The sequence below is a fragment of the Aulonocara stuartgranti genome, assembly GCF_965226115.1.
Source record: "Aulonocara stuartgranti genome assembly, chromosome: 2".
Taxonomy (NCBI): Eukaryota; Metazoa; Chordata; class Actinopteri; order Cichliformes; family Cichlidae; genus Aulonocara; species Aulonocara stuartgranti.
In genome coordinates, this window is record NC_138940.1 from 39,288,743 (window position 1) to 39,308,837 (window position 20,095).

Consider the following 20,095-nt stretch of genomic DNA (forward strand, 5'->3'; position numbering starts at 1 on the left):
AACAATGTGATAATTCAAGGAGGGATTCCTTGATTGTTGGAGTTCACCGACACATGCTGCCAAGGCAAAACAATCACCTAAAAGGTCTGTGTTGGCTAACCAGCCTGAAATCCTACACTACACTGTCTAATCCTCTCAGGCCTTTTTAAAACCACGCTGTGATAACAGAGACACCTACTTACTGTTTGCCTCAGCCGGCTGCTGGGGACCAATTGGAACAGTTTATCCAGCGAGAAACAGCCAGAGAATAAGCTTGGCATAACACAGTTAATTGGCGACGGCCTCGTTTTAAACCAAACACCAGTCGTGTGTTGGGGAGCATGAGGGCCGAATGTGTGAACTGTGAGTGCGTGTCTATGTATCTGTGTGTGGTAATAATGGCCAGGCATGCGTGTGTTTTCAGAGACTTGGGGCTCTGAGGGGTCATATCCCATTAAGTGAAAGTTACAGGACTGAGCCTAATCAACCCCAGGGGAGAACCTATTACTTCCAACATTACCTCACGCTATGGCTTTAAGACCCTGTTAAAAGGATTTGCCTCAGCTTACCCTCGCTGACCATGAATCGATTCAGACTGTATAGTGAGGGCAAGAAATATCAAACCGAGTCCAGACTTACAACTGTCTGGGCAAATTGTTCTCCATGCACCACTAACTTTAAAAACATCCCAAGACTACTCTGCAGTACTGACATTTAATAGGGTTTTGCTAGCCTCAACTGTTACTTTACCCTTAAAATGACAGAAGAGCAGTGCTGTTCTTATAGGTTTCTGGCATCCTCTGCATATGCACAACATCATTTTACTCAAACCCCTCAACAACATTTTCATATATGTTATTCTTTGTTAAGTACAGCAAAGGTTTGTTATTAAATTAAACTCTCTCAAGTAAAATTAAGCTTTGTACTGTACGCCTGTGTTGGCTGATCATGTGTACTGATCTGCTAACTTATTTGTCCATCTACCATCAGTTTACTTCTGCTTATCCAATTCAGGGTCCCAGTGGGAGTCGAGCCCATCCCACCTGTCATGGGGTGAGAGTTGGGGAACACTCTGGAAAGATCGCCATTTACGCTCGCATTTACACCTACGGCCAATTTGGAATCGCGAATTACCCAAACAAGTATGTCTTTGGGCTGTGGGAGAAACCTGGGGTACCCACATCTGAGCATTACACATGGCTTTTTACTCCTAACAACTTTTGTGAAACCTTTTTGCATTCTGCTTCTTGACTGCTTTGTTTTTAGGCCATCAGATATTCTTTTTTGGAGGACCCCACCTCTACATCGCCCCTGTGCTTATGGCTGCAAATTCAAACAATGCTCACTAGTGCCACCATTGGTAAAAACTTCCACTATCACACTTGCAGTCAAAAACACTCTAAAGCATATATTGCATATTCCACTACTTCCACTTAAAAAAGCCACAAAAAATAACAGAAACTTAAAGGACAGTTAAATATCACTACTAATATTAAACTGCAGGAGTCTGATAGGCGAACAGGTAAAGATTAATCGCACGAGGTATTTTATTTACCCATAAATTTTCTTGCACAAGATTGAGAAAAACGTTTACCAGTTTAAAAAGGTCAGTAAAAGTATAATAAATCATTCTGCGTGATGTTTGATTGAATTAGACACCGATTTAACTTTCATACATACCACGAGTGGCTAATAAAACAGCATAACTAGTTGAATTTATGTGAAGCATTTAAATGATTGGGTCCAACTGGTTTACATGACTCAAAGAGAGCTCATAAAAACTGAGGGTTTGAAATATGAAGGGTGTGATAGTTCTGTACCTGCATCACACACACACACATATACACACACACACACATACATACACACACACATACACATATATATATATATATACACACATACACATATATATATATATACACACATACACATATATATATACACACACACACACACACATATACACATATACACATATACACATAGATAGATAGATAGATAGATAGATAGATAGATAGATAGATAGATAGTGTCATGTTTCGGCCGTGTGGCAGGCAGGATGAGGACCCAAATTGCAAACTCACAGACACGGGGGATAAACTCAAAATGCAGCTTTATTGCTGATAAGTGATAAACAATAATGATGATACAAAAAGCAATACAAAACTACACTAAACTGGGAAAAGCTAAAGAAACATATACTGGAAGACACGGGGAGAACCACACACGGCATGAGGGAGAACGCGACGCCGAACAGAGGAAGACGCAGACAGAAATACACAGAGGGTTAACGAGGAAAGTGGGAACACACGGGGAACACAGGTGACACAGATAACCATAACGAGACAGGGCGGAGTGAACATAACACTGACGGGTACAGGCACAGAGGTTCAGACAGGAGGAGAGAGAGCACGGGGAAAACACAGACATAACAGGCTGGGGAAACATGAAACAACCACAAAGGGAGACGAGGGCTCATAAATATATAGAGGGCACACAGGGGGGAGAGAGCACGGGGAGAACTTAGACATAAAGGGCAGGGGAAACATGGAATAAAACATAAGGAGAGACGAGGGCTCACAGATACACAGAGGGGCACACAGGGGGTAAAAGCCATGAAGGGAAAACACTTAGGGAACAACACAACAGGGCAACTCAGAAAACACGGTCTAAATAAGGAACGAAATACAAAAATACATGGAAACTAAGAATACTGGGCCCACATGGCCCAGGACCATGACAGATAGATAGATAGATAGATAGATAGATAGATAGATAGATAGATAGATAGATAGATAGATAGATAGATAGATAGATAGATAGATAGATAGATAGATAGATAGATCTTTCTCTATACACACACACACACACACACATATGACGTAAATGCAACAATAACTACTTTTTTACTTCCAAAAAACTGCTGGCTTGTCCCCAGTTTCTTTTTCAGAAATACAGTATAATCCATGACTGTTTTCTTTATTTTTTAAACACTATGCAGTCATTCAGGAGGCAAGTAACAGCACTGCTATACATTTCATTAAAACCTGAACAGTGTAGATATTGTTTATAATTGTTGCTGTTTATGTTTTTAAAGCCTGAAACATCTCATTTTAGTGCCAAAGTACTTCAATATTTAAATTTATCAGCTTAATACCTATTACAGCACAGAAAACACATTTCCCGCATCAATATTTCTGCGATTTATTGCTGGCTTTGGACACTGTACAGCTGAATCTAAATGTATGGTTGGATAATTGGAAATAATTATCAGCATATTAAAGCACTGAGGTAAGTTAATAATATTATCATGACTTTTCTGAGTACAGACAGATGAAGTGCTGTTCGTAGCCGGGTGCTGTCGAGGTGAGCGGGGCCTGTGCAGGATTCCTCGGGGGAATCCTGACAGAGACAGAGCGCTCTTTGTGCAGGGGCGCCCCAGCCCCGGTGGCCTGAAATGGGCCAGGACCATCAGGGGACTCGCTTTCCACTAGGTCAGAAGTGTTCTGTCGACAGCTCATTGATCACAGCTCATCTTGTCATTTGATCGTCCTTCATGAAACGATGTGCAGACACACTCATATGCACACATGCATTCACACTTGAAAACATAATCAGGTACTCCAAAGCAGCTAGTAAAACAATATGGTCTTCCCCCTCGGTCAGAGAATGAAAAACAGAGTGTCCAGCGGTAGCTCTGCACGCAGGCTGAGGGCTGGAGTGCCGGCCTGTCACTGCAACAGTAAAACGTGAGGCCGAGAGCCTTGCCGGCTAGGTTAACGGGCTCCCAGGACTCATGAAAAGCGGACAAAAGGCCCAGTTCTGAGCCGACCGCACAAGTCGCTGCCCAGGGTTTCACTGGCCATGTCCTCCAAGCTCTCCTGTCGCTGTTAAACTAAGTGGACTTTTACGAGAGGGCAGTAATACATGCCTCTGTGAGCCGACAGCGTAACTATGAGCTATAACAATTAAACAGAGCACAGGGCAGCCTTCTTAACTGTATATGTTGCTCACTATAACACTATTCATATTTATAAAATCTTCCTGTGAGCAGTGACGCATTAGATTGGCCTTCATATTCAACATCATGCCACAGCAATGAATCATAACATGGTTATGAAGAGTTCTGCTCACAACTGCCTGAACAAACTTGAAACATGAAGCAGAAGCAGAGTGCAAAGACTGTGATGTAATATTTCACACAACTAAAAAGTAAATTTAGCAAAAACGGAGGGAAAAACTGTGTTGATATTTCACATACATTTATAAAATATGCCCCTGGATCTACATCAGTCAGTTATTTACCTAATCCTGTGTCAGCAAGGCCTCTTCCAGGAATTCCTCCATATCAATGTTGTGGAGCAGTGAAGAAATAAAGTATAGCCTGAGTGTGATGAGGGTTCCAGGCTGCACTCCGGTCAGGTGGCTAAGCTGTTCTGTGCAAGTCAAATGGCCCGTGACTTACCACACAAGAAGGTATTCGAAGACTGATCATCTACTGCATGTGCAACAATATTTGCTTTATGGATGGCTAAAATGAATGAGGACTTTCCATGTTTCAACAGGCATGAGAGTCAAAAGACGAGTGCAGGGACCAAAGCTGGGTCAAAAGCTGTTACAATTAAATTTTACCATTTACTTAATTTAGTTCTGTGTCGGTAAGACTGCGAAAAAAAGAACTTAAGTACCTTTTAATCACTGTGTCTGCAATTGCAACTTTACACTGGATTATGAACCACAGTGTAATTCAGCTGTAATTCTTCATTCATCTCTCTCTATATCTAAATCTTGTGACCAGATTCGGTTTCACATCTTTTCCAGACTCACAGCCAGACAGCAGGCTACAGTGAGTGTGGTCATAGAGACAATTTGATACACACATCTAATTTGACTCTTTACCTTAAATAAAATGTGAAGAGAAACAGGAAACACTGGATTTGCTGTAAACTGTAAACATTCCAGATGTCTATCCAACCATACACCGTGCCTAACTGGGTCTATATTCTGTATATATAATGTTTTACAGCGTCGAACCTGTGGTCATGCTACCCACAGTGCAAAACAGACACTGCTGACGTGTTCATCCCTCCTGTCTGGGGAGGGGTGAGGGTGCCGGGGTAAGAGTACTGGGCTTTTGTCCGACCACATGTCTATTGTGGCTAAATCTTTCCCTTGGGGGCAATTAGGACCTTTTAGTTTGTTGTAAGAGGACCTAAGTATGAGTGGGTTGAGCCAGGAAAAACATTTTTGAGCTAAACCAAAAACAGAAGCGCATTGAGCTCCTCTGCACTCCTGGACTTCTGAGCATCTCTCTATTAAGAAACGTGCAGCCCTACACTGAACAGACAGGAACTGTGGCAGCTTTACAGGGGCAAGGAGGTGACAGAGGTGAGAGAGAGAGCTGTGGAGGGGGAGGCTACAACTCCACCCGAGGCCTACCCAAGAGGGCTAAGAGCTTAAGACCAACAATGTTGTTGGGTACGGACATGCTTCAAGAGAATCCAGAGTAAGGAAAGATCCATGTTTCACTTTAACTTTCATATGGTTGGATGGAAAACCGGGGAGAGGGAAGTGCAACGGGTAACGGTATGCAGTGAGATCTGTCGTAGCGTGCAGAAAGCAAACACATGTGTGTTGTTAAACACAACAGAAACGCAGAGCCAATGAAAAGACATTACAGTAACCAAAGGCAGCTACAGCGGAGGTGTTGGTCTACACATGTGAGAGATAAGAGGACTTGTAGGTATAAGTGTGTTTAATTGAAAGAGTCAGTGTTTGCACAGGGCTGAAAATGAAGGCACAAGTATGTTTGAGAGATGGAACAAGATAAGGGCTTAGAAAAGAAAGAAACAGAACACAAGAAGAAAGCAGGAAGGGTTAGATTCCATTCATGCGGGCACCTTATCTTCTTGCAGAAGAGATGTTTCCCAGGGCAGGCCTGAGTGGATCAGCAATGAACAGTGTTAGAACCACAGAGCAAAAGCCCATGAGTGATGAGGCAGGGTTAAGAGAACTGAACCCATTTAAGTCACCCAAATAAGGGCTGTACAAGTCAATGATGGATGCTGTGGAGTTCCTGAGGGAAAGAGCACTGGCAATGGGAACGGTGATGGGTGGGAGGGAGCCATGGTCCTGTGATCCCTACTTAATAAAAACAAATTGGTTTGATAAACGACACAGAGTTAATGCCTACAAAGAAATATGGGTACTAATTTTGAACAGTAACATCAGTTATTTCAACACAACAGCACTGTATGCCAATTTTAACAGCTCTTATTAAGATGCAAAAATATGTGGTAAAGTAAATCCGTTGGGCATCTTTCTTTGCCTTTAGACAACAATTCTGATGGCAAAAGAGCCAAACGGGACTGGCAAAAAAAAAAAAAAAAAAAAAGATGCAAAAATATGGATCAATACTGCCACGGTTTTGTGCTTTTGCTTTGTTAAATCACAGATTTCAGACAATCTCTCGTTTAAAAAGCAAACAGTCACAAACAGGCTCATCGCAGCTGAAGCAGAAAGAGGGAGAATTTATCATCTGGAGCACTTTCAAAACACACAGCACTTGTTACTTCACTAAAAATGAAGCATTCAAGTGTTGGAAGGGATGACCGCATAACAAGCCAACATATCTCTTGAGAGGTTCCTGTGTACCATACGGTATTACGTGAGGATGCACTGTAATAAACATTATAGTGTGTTTAGACAGACCAGAAGCTTAGGATTCTTCCATTACCAATGTTTTCCCAGAAATTCGACTAGTGTGTTCTTTCACCTAAGTGCATGTGTGTGCATGCAACTGCATAAATAATTCTGTGCACATATGTGAGCCCTCAATAAAACATTTCATGGGCTCCCTCTCTGAATTGTTACAAGTGGTGCCATTATTTGACATAAGACTCTGGGCAGCAGGTTGAGGGTTATGGGGTGCAGCATACTGATGCTTAACAAGTACACTTAACCCTAGCTGGTCATTCAAAGCCGAAGAAAGGAAAGGCTGTTTCCCAGCAGCGACATGGCACAGGAGGGCAGCCAGGCCAGGGTAAGGAGAGGAGGGGACGGCATCACTAATGAACCTGTCTGCTTCGACGGCTCAATTACCGTACACGGGGAAAAGAAGACAGTGTTCAAATTAGAGTAGAAGGCAGGAACAGTAGTAGTACTGGATTTTAAAGCTCAGTGTATAGTAGCTGTCACTAAGCCAAATACAGTATTATCTGACTGAAGCATGCATGTTGACTTTTATTAGTATTCAAATCAACTTGTTATAATACTGTTATAGATATTTTTTTATCTGAATATTCTTCCAGCAGTAAACGGCCACTAAAGTAAGTATTACCACAGCCACTGTTCACCTTAAGTTAATCTAAGTGGAACCACTAAAAATATCTGAGTGGTGAAACACCACAATCTCCCCCTAAGACATCACAGAGACATAAATCTGTAGTGTTTTTATAAGCTCCTTGTTATGTCTGTACTTCTATTTTGGTTGTCACAAACATGCTGCCTCATTCAGCCCAACATCATGGGAACTATTCAAAAGCCATCTAAACTCTGCTCACCAAAGAATGCTGTGTTTTCATATGCTCACAACACTGTTAAAGTATTACAATTGGAGGAGGGAAGAGCCACAGTACTACAAAACAGTAGATGTTTTGCAAAATAGATTAAAAGAATATCTAGACTAACTTTGCCGAGCACCCTGGAAAATATAAAATAAAGAAAACGGACACCATGGGAGGGTTCGGGGATTCTTACTCTCGCAAAGTAATTGATTGCTCCTAGTGGGGCAATCTGTGTGGGATTGTGTTTTTCTTTTTTCAGTGTGTAGGAACAGAAAAAACACACATGGACCATTCTCAGCATTAGAGCCATTAGAGGTAAAGTAACTGTGGGGGTGGTGGGTGTGGGGGGGCGTGGATGAGGAGCTTGACAGCGGGATGTACACTACTTAAGTATTACAGTACACACACTCACCAGCACATCCCAAACTCCAGCCTAAATACAGAGGCGCCCACTGTTAAAGCCGGGGCATTAGAAAACGCAACGGATGTGAAGACAAGAGAATCTGCTCTAGACAGGCGAATTAAACCGTGACCTATGATCTGCATTGAGTAACATTAGCGAGTTTCCTGTGTGTAGGCACCGCTCTGTTGACCGTTCATCATTGCCTGGGAAGGTGGACAGTCACCATAACACACACACACAGTGACGCCTCGCTTTAAAATAACACAACGGCAGCCATGACTCCACATCTGTCACGGGGATGTTTAAAAGAGTCATCATTATTGGTCTTTATTTTGGAGATGCTGGGACGGCTGCAGGCTAATAGGAAAAGAGCCGTCTGGTTAATGTCCAGTCCCTCACCTTAACCGATTTGGGACAGGAGAGCAGAATCAGACTGTGGGATGGGTGAGGGGGGCAGATAAGCGGTAGCCTCGGTCTGCTGGCCCATATTAAATCATCATCAGTCACGCCCAGGAGTTCACAAACATCAGCATTCCCATCGCTCTCAAACTTCGCTCTCTTATCACACCAATCAGTTATCTGGTGCTCTAACAAACACGTCTGCTACCATCACATATGCACTCCTCCACACAAACACAGGCACTCAGATGAAAAATGCATCAGGGTAAAATACTCAAACAAAAACCTGTAATAACCTAATTTCATATGCAGCTTCTGAAATAAAAATCCTGCAAATAAAGTTCTTTCAAAGCAGTGTAATCATTCTTATAGTCTGTGTCTATGGTCTTTTTTGTGTGCATTTTATTTTTTGTTCGTGCAATACTTACTTTTGTTGCCTACCAAGGAGATAACTGGCTGAATATCAGATTCCTCGTTGGCCTTCTTGACCATGCTAAACCAATCCTCTAGATTCTCAAAGCTCTGGTAGTTGGTGATATCGTATACCAGTAGAACCCCCTGTATTGGACAAAGAGGAGGCAAACAGTGTTAATGCTAACAAACACCGATTTCAGAAGTTCACATTTATAACAGATGTATACTGATTATTTTCTACCAACAAGGATCATTCTGTAAAAGTAATTGATTGCTCCTAGTGGGGCGACCTGTGTGGGATTGTGTCAAATCTGTAAAATTTTACCTACCTACTCTCCAATACTGTACATATTTTCAGAAGCTCTTGAAGTATACAGGGGCTGGCTGAAATCGTGCTGTTTAAAGATGCAAATACTAATTATATTTTTTTAAAAAGCCAAATAAATTTTTTTCACCACATTTTTTATAGTCAACACTGAGCAATAATATTGTAGGATATATCATAGTTTCAATACAAAGATGCTGCAACGCTTTATCTATTTTTTGAGGAGAACTTTGTAAAAAGTGTATTTTAGGTAAACTTTTAAGGGTCGGGGACATTTAACAAAAAATGTTGACTGATCAATATGTACTTAAAGGGGCTGTGATTTTGAAAATAATCTTAATTCTGCGTGGCATTTTAATGTTAATATATGATAAGTAGCTGGACCGAGAAAAAAATAATAATCAGCTGCTTCTGAGGGAATCAAGTGGGAGGCAGTTACTCATTTTTGACCCACATAGTCACATTCATGAATATAATTGAGCCAGGAAGGCAACAGTAGGTGGCACTGCTCCACTTCTTAGAGTAGGGGTCACACTCATTCACTCAAACATAACTTTAGTACTATCATGAAACTAAAACGAAGCTGAGGATCTTTTTTTATTATGAAAATAGTGATTTGCACATAAATTACTCCCAGTTGTGTAAGCATACTGCAGATTCACTGCAGGATGGAGGTCAGGTTTGGTTATCTGCTGTCTGAGCTAATGAATGAAGGTTGTCTGCTTCGAGACATTTTTTCTCCTCCCTCCATAATCCTAAACGCTCGCTGCACGACAGAAACAGTCATGCAACGATACAAGAGCCGTGTTTGGTTAAACACTCAGGCCAGAAGGAGCTGTTTACATGAACACATAAATTAATCAAAAAGCAAACAGATACAAGAGGTGCTTGCACAGTGCAAGACAAATAATAATCGCATGAGTCAACTATCTCTAACTACACAAGGCTTCGCCTTTTCAAAAGGGTCTAGAAATGAACATGAGCCAGAGTAAATGTCTCTACGTTTACTGCATGATGCAACATGACTGGAGGGGTGTCTGTTGCTTTTTGTCCAACGGACACGCACTGTCACAACACGCATGGTCGGCGACGACAGCTTACCCCTCTTGACAATTACAGCGAGCCTCTCTGAACAGCCATGATTGATTACAGGATGCACAGTGCCGAACAAAAGGTGTGAAACTTCTACACTTCCCTAATGACAAACTCCCAAAGCAGAGTGCCGTAATGGGGCGGTGTGATGCACCAGATTTTTCTCACGAAGGAAGAACACAGAGATAATATTAGAGCAAACATCAAGAGAAAAAATTGACTTTAATTAAGCCAAATAGATTTCTGAAATGAACAAGAATGCTCAACCGTTTATCCAGGTTCTAAGGATAAACATTACAAAAATGTATTCTCGTACTGCTGCATGTTTTTAGAGCTTCAGTACTGGTTTTAGGATTAGGCTTTTCAAACAAGATATGATCTAAAGGTGAACGAGTGTGTCATCTGCTGTAAAACAACACAGCTACCTGCGGGCACTTAAGTTGCGGCGTATAAACTGGTAAGCACCGACACAAACTGTTGTGTTTGTACAAAGCTCGGCTGTCATGTTAATCAACAGCATGTAAAATTTTCCAGTGAACAAGCATTAAATAAAAGGTGAGAGTCAACAGATCATTTAGTCATGTCAGCTTTTGTGCATATGAGGCAAATATTATCAAAACACTGGAAGTTACTTAGCCTACAAAATAAGTCAAATTACTTGCATTTGTCATATAATTGCAAATCCTTTGTGGTTACAACTATACTTATTGCTCACAGTGTTGACCTACAGTATTATCAACATTTTTCAGTTTAACCACCCAAGTCTGGCAGCTCTGTGAAAACTAGAGATATAGGGATTTTTTTAAAGCTCCACTGACCTGCTGCACTTCACTATGAATCCAAATGACAGTTTATTATGATTTCCCTCCACAGGGAGGGAGTGGCAGGCTTTGAATGACTGCTGAGACTGTAATAATAAGCATGCACAGAGTCACCAATACACGGATATTACCAAACTGGAAACTAATTCTTCCTGTGCTTCCCATGACTTTATTCTCCAATGTGACAAATCATGTATTAACATTTGGTTTGCAGATTTACAAATTTCTTTCCTTCCTGAGTTTTTTTCTCTTCATGTTAGAGGGCTTAAGTTCCCAGAGAGGAAGTGGCAGCATAAATAGAGATGTCTACATGTTTGTTATATAGAATAAAAAGCTGGTTCTCTGTGCGCCCTTACATGAGCTCCATATACGTATTTATCCAGCATTTTCCCTCCTAATGTTTGGCCTCCTATGTCCCACACCTGCAGGGTGACGTTCAAATTGCCTGTGGTAAAGAGAAAAAACATAAAAACTCCAATATTAGAAAAAACTGACATTTAAATGACAAAAAATACAAAGGTCTACTCTGTAAGGGAGGCAAAGAGGCTTTTAGAGTTTACATTCGCACTTTCATTTCCTAAAATGCATTTATCTGCTAACCAGTTAAAAAACACAAATAAAAAAAATGATAAGGCCAATTTGCGGGTTTCTACTCCAGATGTTGTATTTCCTTTTAACTTGTTTGTTTTAACAAAGCTCAAGATCCTGTGGAAATGATAAGTAAGCTGTAATTGGAGCCTGTATTTTTGGGTGAGCGATTTCCATAATAAAAGTCAACATTGTTGATTTACATAATGGAAACAATAAATCAGGAATTAATCTTTCATGCTTAGTGCTCTTGAACTGGCAGATCACCTACACCTCACATCCAAGAATATCCAGCCCAGAGATTGAGGGGAGATGAAATAGGTACGCTTACCCTCTAATTTAAACATTCTTAATACACTGGCAGTAAAAAAAAAGACTTCTTATTAGTCTAGGAAGAGCTGTTTGCATTGTGCCATAACCTGCCAAGTAAGGAAAGTGAAGAGAATTATGTGCTGTTAAGAAAAATAGCAATAATTAAACAGAAAATAAGAGGAAAAGAAGACTGTTGTCCTTATGCCTGTGGAAAGAGAAAGGAGGAGTGGATGAGAGGGGGAGAGAGAAAGACGGGCACAAAAACCAAATCCAAATAAATATTTTCTTCCTCTGGAAAATGAAAGGGGTGGTTGAAAAAAAAAGTCAAAAAAAGAGGAGGAGGGAGGACCAGACAGTGAGGAGTTTATGTTGGTGTGATGAAGGCCCAGGAGCAATGGGGAGCTGAGCATACACAGTGGACACGGCTGGACACGGCTGGACGACTCAAACCCTTCACAGGTCCCCTTTTTAAGGTGCGGGAAGGAAACGCTGAGGGTTACAGTCACTTGATCTAGACTATACAGTGTCAATGTAAAGCTACATTGAGAAGTGTGATGAATAATGGCTCCCTGGTGTCTTAAAGACCCATCCCCACCCATCCACTGTGCTCAGACGCTAGCTTTATTTGTGTTTCAAAGATTCATGCTGACTTTGCAGGGCTGACATTTTTCACCTCGCACTTTGGAAAAAGTGAAAACTGCAGACAAGCCTTAAAAACTGATAACAAGGTAAGAAAAACCAGTGTCTTGAAGGTGGCGCAGGATAAAAGCTTCTGAAGGCTGAACTCTGACAGGATTTATCAAGTAAATTTCACCTCTACTCAATCCCCTTCACCGCCTGTACCTCACTGGTTTGGCAGGGACATCTGGAAGAGGTATTGTTATAAAAAGCACACACAGAGGAGGCTGTTGTGTGCCAGTCGGCCTCGCCTCACCTCTCCCCACATTGGAAAATGTACATTAAGTTTGACAAGCTGGGCCTTCATGGTGAGAGGGGCCAACGCTGGCTATAGGCTACTCTCCCCCCTGCTGCAAAAGACCCTTACAGCCCCATAGAGACCCAGAGAACCACACAACCTCTCCAATACAAGGCAAGGTGGGGGTCCTAACAAAGTTTGGGACCACCCAGCTTGTACAGCCACCCTCCTCTTCATCAGCTCATCAACACCCAATTCCCCAGAAAATGGGCCATTTAACAAGTCCGCTGTTGAACCCAGTGTTGTTGCTGCCCCAGTGATACAGACATATGTACACTATATTCAAACAAAGCTTCGAATTTAACGCTAAAAAGATCTGTGATTATTTCAGGAACAAAACTTACTGGAAAGAGAAGTCACACGATCAATAGCGTTTGTTCGAGCTCATATTAAGGAGCCGAGCCCAGCCTATGCTTATGGTTGGTTCTTTTCATCCCGACTCCACCACAGCATTTTTGGGGGTTTAGTTCTCCTAAGTCTCATAAGCTGAAACTGACACAAAGTCAAAATAGAATCCTTCAGCCAAGTCACAAATCAGCATAACTTTTACTTTTAGCACTTAATTTGCCCTCGCTTAATGTTGTTTTATTAGTAATGAAAGAATGGAGCCACTTTGCAAATTTCTGGAGCTTAGGCTTTGGCAGGGCTCAAGAAATGCCATTTAAAATGCTGAAAATCCCCATTTCACATGGTAGGAAGTAAAAACGGAGTGCTTTCGTCTAAATATAGCATTCGTCAATAAACATTTATTTTACAGATCTAAAGGGGAAACAAAGTGTGGCTTTATTTCTGCGCGCTCAACCTAAACAAATAGGAACATCAATGTTTTATGTAGTGCAGGACAAAGATCAGTTGATCTTGGGGGATCAGCGTTATGGATATAAAATGTTAATGTATTTACTCTGTACCGTGCCCACAGAATTATGAGCAAGGCTTGCCCGTTTGGACATAACCTGTCCATTGGCCTTGTGAAACCCCCCAACCCAACTCAAAAAGAAGAGAGGGAGTGTGTGCTGTTTGCTCTGGAGAGAAGACCTTTCAAAGTGAATAAGCCTGAGAAATGACAGACACTCTACAATGAGGAGCTCCCAGAAAAGACACATTCAGCTTCTGAGTTTACCTGAAGTTGTCTGGAAATGGCAGAACAGGAAAACAGAAATAAAAGCGACGGCGAACAACAAGCCTATTTGTCGAACCTTCATTAACTTTTCTATTAATACTCTACTCACCCCTCATAATTTTAAGTAAACACAAGATCTAAAATCTTAAGGCAGATATTAGGGGTGGGGGAACAAATCGATACTGTGTAGTATCGTGATATTTTGTTTGCTAATAATGTATCGATACAGGGACAGCAGAAATCGATATTTTGTTACAAAAAAGGTTTTTGTGCTCTGACTTCAGAGCATGTTGATCCTTTTTCTGAGCAACAATCCTGACATTCCTTCACTGTCCAAATGTGTTTAACTCTTTTTTGGCAGCAATAAACATGAGTGTTTACTTATTTTAATTTAAGACATGTTTTATTTTAATTAAGTTTAAAACTTTTTTATTTTATGTAAAATTATGTTTTGTTTTAATTTACTTTCAAATTCTTCAGTTGCTGAATGGGCTGCATAGTTTTCATAAATTGCATAGTTCAGAATAGCTGTAATTGTACCAGATGGTTGCATTCAGTTCAGTTGGACTAGACTGTAATACAAACCGTTCAGTTTGTCAACAATAAAACTGAAATGAGAGAAAGACTGAGTGCGAGACTTTGATATTAGATAAAATGAATATTGATAAAGTTTACCTTTATGTATGTAGAATCTGAATATCGCAAAATATTTAAAAAAAATTGCAATAATATCATATCATGGGATGTATGGTGATTCCCACCTCTAGCAGATATACAGAATTCAAACAGCCTCTCACAGTTAACACAGTCTGTTGTGTTTTAAGCATTCGCTGTGCATTATCATCAGTCATCATCATTATCATTATCATCATCATCACACTCGTGCAACACACACGTCTCCGAACGATTACAAAGGTGTCTCACCTGGAAGGCTAATTCTCTTCAGAAAGAAATCCAGACCAATGGTTTGTTTGTACTGCTTCCCAAAGGCCTCTTGTGCAAATCTGGTGGCGAGTGATGTCTGAAACAAAAAGACAAAAGGAGAGAGGTGGAGAATGAGTGCCAAACAACTTTCCAGCTATCAGCGAGACTTTAATATACGTCTTTCAAAACAGTTAAAAAGAAAATGCTTTAAGGATTCAGGGACAAACCGTCATTGGGTGCATATTATGTGTCTCATATATTTACACATACACATTCAAATCGCAACATAGACCAAGAAAAATGCAAGACGCTGCAAAATTCCTTCCAGAGAAAATATACGGTATATTACATTAAAGAACTTCTTGAAAAAAGCAACATGTCATTGGAGAGCAGCAGAAGAAAAACTTTGATTTCATTCACACCAACCGAAAGCCAAAATAAGCTTTTCACAATATTTTATTTTCTAAAATGTCTAAAAATACAAGGGTATAATTTATCATATAACAACACTTCTGTGTGATTTTTTTTTTTTTTACCACAATAGCATGGAGCCACAATGAGCATTTCTTTGGAAGCGAAACCTTGAAACTTGTGATCATTCACATCCATTTTAAGCTCCCACAAATACTCTGTGATTGACTAGACGGGTCTGATGTAAATGCCTGCCTCCTCTGCTGGATGTGACAGTGAAAATCAATGCGAATTACCAAAACAGGTGTCAGAGTATGTGTCATGTCTCCGGACTGCAGACCTAATAATTGCCACAAATTATAAAACCTCCATCACTGTCACTGTTGTGTTTTGGGGGGGGGGGGGAATTCATGGGAATTCATAGAGCAGGCCTGACATGCCAAGTTTAATTCATTTTGATGGATGAGGATAGGGGGAAAAATGAGGTGCTGAACATCTATTAGCTATCTTTAGAGCAGTGTGCTTGCATAAACACAACGGAGAAGTGAAGCAGTGGGATTCCCTGAGTGTTCATGTGGCAGAAAATGCATTTTAATGTGGTGCTTGACAATCACTGAGGGTTAGAGGACTTAAAACTAAATTCTCTTTCAATCCATTAAGCTTTCACTTGAGCCCGTGCCCTTATCTACCTCCATTCATGCTCAGCAGCTTTAGGTACAGTCAGATAATGCTTCAAATAACACAGGCTTTTGCCCCTATTTCTCCAGGGTAGGTGCCATTTCAGACACCCCTTATCAAGGTTTACAAAGAATTTCTTAAAGTAAATAGTTTTTGTTTTCTTGTGAATGCCACTATAAGTAAACCTAATCTTTTAATTAACCCTGTTGATTGAGTAATTCTAACCTTTGCCAAAGGCGCTTTTGATTCACACTTCCTTCGGGTGCAGAATAAGGTTTTATCCCCCTAATTCTCTAAAGGTTCAAGACCTGCAGACTTTTTTAATCTCAGCCTGTGAAGTGTGTCACAGACTCAAGAGTGACTGAAAAATTACTAGAGTTGACTGACGCAACAAGGAGAAAATCGGTCATTTAAGTAGCCCAAACAATCACTGACAACACAGGCATAACAAGCTCGGACAGCAAAAATTTATTCCACATGCTCGTGTTGGCCTCGTTGGCCATTTGTCTTGGCATTTCAGTAGCTTGGCTCACTTCCCTCTGCGTAGTCCTTTTTTTTCCACCGTACAATTGGAGCTAACCAGCGAATGTAAAAGCTGGCGTAATCCTGACACTCAAACAGAGAACAGTACAGGGTCAACAGTGATACCAATGCCGGGAAATGGGGGGAAGTTCTACTGAAACAAGAAACAGGGAGGGAGGGGGAAAAAAATATGGCAAGCAATGTGATGCAATTCAAAAGAGGGAGCATGGTATCAAACTGCCTCCTTATTTTCCCTAAACAGTTAAAACCAATATAAATGTTGGTGTTGTATAATATCCATTAATGTACAGGGCCTGTGCCTAAAGCTCCTTTTTAGCCTATGGGTCAGAGAACAGCAAATATTTAGGAAAAACCGAGTGGCTTATAACTCAGGTTGAAAAATGGACCTGTGTGTAAGTCAGACCCAGCACCTTAAGAGCCTGGCTAAATGTGAGACTCCATATTTTAAAAACATCTCGCTCAGGTGGACAAGCCTCCCCACATCTCGCTGTACTTCTGAATGGACAACCAACCACAAGCAAAAATATCGCTGAAAATGCTGTCCAAGAAAAACGGATCCGATTGCAATTTGCTGAGCAAATTGACATTAATAAGGGGGGAAACGGCATTCAAGATGTCAGTCAGCGATGCCTACTCAAAAACGGGGGGCAGGGCTCCTGTTTTCTGCCCAAAACAGACAAGCAGGTAAGTCATTCAGACAGTGACGAGCTGACACCTGGCAGCAGCGTGAGGAGGGTTATTAATGTAGCGTATCTACTGGGAACTGAGTTGAGTTGTGTGTTCTCTGCACACACACCCCAAAAGAAAAAAAATGTCGACTTTCCAGAATGAGAACATTCATTTTTCTCATTGGGTCTCACCATTACTGCTACATTCATTTTCTTTCTCCCAGAGGACCAAGAAATCAGTTTTGAAAGGGGATGTGTAGCCGACAGGCACTTGACATCCCTGCATTACATTCATGTTCACTCTGGGATTCGAGATGCGGTGAAGAAGAAGACGACGAAACATAGCCGAATTGTCATGACAACCTCCATGCACTGCTGCAAATGATTGTTTGGTGTAACTAGGAAAAAATCCACTGTTGTTGATGTAAGTTAGGCCTTTTTATTCCAAGTCTTTTTAAGTGACTTTAATGAATATGATTCAGTCCAGTGCCTTTGAAAGGGGACAGGAACTAACTAGCTTGTGTAGGTTTAGCAATGCAACAACTATATTACAAGTCTTCATATGTGTTTTTCTTCCCACTGTTATTTTATTCTATCAACTGAGAAAACAGCAACATTTCTCAAAAGGGCTTCCAGGCATAATTTTCTTAAATAGGGCCTCTCTCTGGAGCCAAATGAGAGTCCTTGGCCAGAAGAGAAAAGGCATACTGATGGAAAACAACCAGCAGCTGCAAAAGCCAGGCAAAGCAAATTGCAGTCTTTATCAACTGTTATACCCTCTATGTTCCTACACAGTGCCGAGTTTTAGACGCGAGAACAACAGCAGTTTAATATAAAGGGACTTGGAGAATTCATCATCATGCTTTGATTATTATTCAGAAAAATGAAAATATGCATTTCACTGAAACAAGGTGGTCAGAAAAAGATTTTTTAAGCATAAATGATATGTTTTGTTGAAATATTTTAATTTGGAACAAGCTTTTTCATTTAACGCCTATATTTGTGTTTATCATACCTGTAATGTTTATGTTATCTCTCGCAAGTTTTAAAACATTTTAATGTAATAAACTATAGTTTCCAATCATTTTTATGCAATAAGTTAAGGATTGTCCTCCAGTTTCTGTTGAAGTAAATTTTATTTTAGTATGACTATGAAAAGTTATAGAATAAGCAGACTGATAAAATTCTGGCAGGAAAGATTTTTACAAATAAAAATACTTTAACAGGACACGTGAAGTCCCAGAGTCTACACATCATACTGATAAACAGCTCTGGATGAAAACAGAATTTAAAACAAAATCCTTTAAATCCAGGTACTGTATTATGTGGCTCAAGTATAACGATAAAAAATAACCAACGTGATATTTTAACTTTTTTTTTCAAGCACACACGCACAAAAAAGAAACAACATAACAGACCAACACATTATCATCTAGAAGCCTTCATCAGGGTCTGACATAGACATAATCCTCCTGAACTGAAATACAAGCTGTGGGTGGCAATTAGACTGTGGATAAATGCATAAACAAATATTTTTTCATGGCATAAATTCAATCTCAGCGCTACATTACAGGACCAAACCACAGGCACATGTCCTAAAACTATGTTCAGCAGCACATGCAACATGGATTAAGGGCTGGGTAGACTTAATAGGTTTAGAACAACAGATTGCTTCTGGTTTAAGTCCATCAGCTATCTTTGAGATAGAATCAAAACTACAGTCCATGAACTCTGTAAAAACAGACCCCTGGATTTTCTTATTGGGCAAAAAGAAACATTGATAAACTCCTTTTTTTTTAAGTTGGAACACCAGTGAATAACTTTTGGAGGAAATTTGTGTATTTGCATTAAGATAAAGATTATCTTCTTACATCCAGAAAAACCCGGTTTAGATTTCTCAAACTTTTACAGGATTTAGTTCATGCTGCTGTTTATTGTACCCCTATGTCCGTTCTGTGGTAATTAGGTTTTATCCTTATTTCCTCATAGTAAATATAAAATGTAAACGCACAGTTCCCCAGTGTTGTAGGGCTCACTCATGTGCCAAGCTTTTAGACAGGCATAATGACAGTCATTAAATCGTCACATCACTGATTTTCAGTAGATTATTTGTACTGAAATAGGTTGTTCAACAGCCGCTAACAACGCTGCACTTTCATTAATGTTATGCAAAGATTTACCATAAGTATAGGAAAACTCTGACAACAAAAGGAGTACAGTGCAAAGCTTGTTGCTCACTTGTAACATCTTCATTCTATTATCCTCTCCCTGCAAACGAGAGTACTGTGCAGAAGATAAGAGATAAGATAAGATAGAACTTTATTAATCCACAGTCCCCCCCCACTGAAGTCTCGAGCCATCCTTTATTTCTTTATATTTTTCTTCCAAACAGCATGACTTTATTGTATTTATTAAAGGGGTTTTGAGCAGTAGTTCTCCTGGCTTGCTGAAAGGATTTCCAAGTTTTTCTTTGGACACTAGCTGCTTTTTCCATCTATTTTCAGTCCAATCCTCCTACCTTAGATTTTTCATTGTTAAGCCACTGACTTTATAATTTAAAAATAAAAAGGGATCTAACTCAGGGAAGAACCAGTGTTATATTATATACCCTTGGGCATTTTTTACTAGCAGCATCTCACAATGCTGCTAGTAAAAACTATTTTTCACAATGTTTCCATTTCTTTAGTTGAATCTGTAAAAAGCCATTCTTAAGGAAGGGAAACAGGGAGAAATGCTGCTATCCTAAATATACAAGAACCGCATTGAAAATCATGCATTAAGTATTATGAAGTGATGACTCCAAATTTTAAATGTTTGTAGGCACGTACTGAGGTCAGCAGAGAGGCACAACACTGACTGCAGTCATCTGAAAAA

At 40.3% G+C, this 20,095-nt stretch overlaps 1 protein-coding gene across 4 annotated transcripts in view; it reads right to left on the minus strand.

Annotated features, from left to right (window-relative positions):
- The window catches only part of rab28 (RAB28, member RAS oncogene family), a 34,415-nt gene that overhangs the window by 12,398 nt on the left and 1,922 nt on the right, over positions 1–20,095 (minus strand). For all 4 annotated transcript variants that reach the window (XM_082508563.1, XM_082508561.1, XM_082508562.1 and 1 more), the window contains exons 2-4: positions 14,922–15,018; positions 11,358–11,446; positions 8,778–8,907 (exon numbers count right to left, since the gene is read on the minus strand). In XM_082508563.1, the coding sequence (XP_082364689.1) occupies positions 8,778–8,907; positions 11,358–11,446; positions 14,922–15,018 (316 nt within the window). The remainder of the gene's footprint in view (positions 1–8,777; positions 8,908–11,357; positions 11,447–14,921; positions 15,019–20,095) is intronic.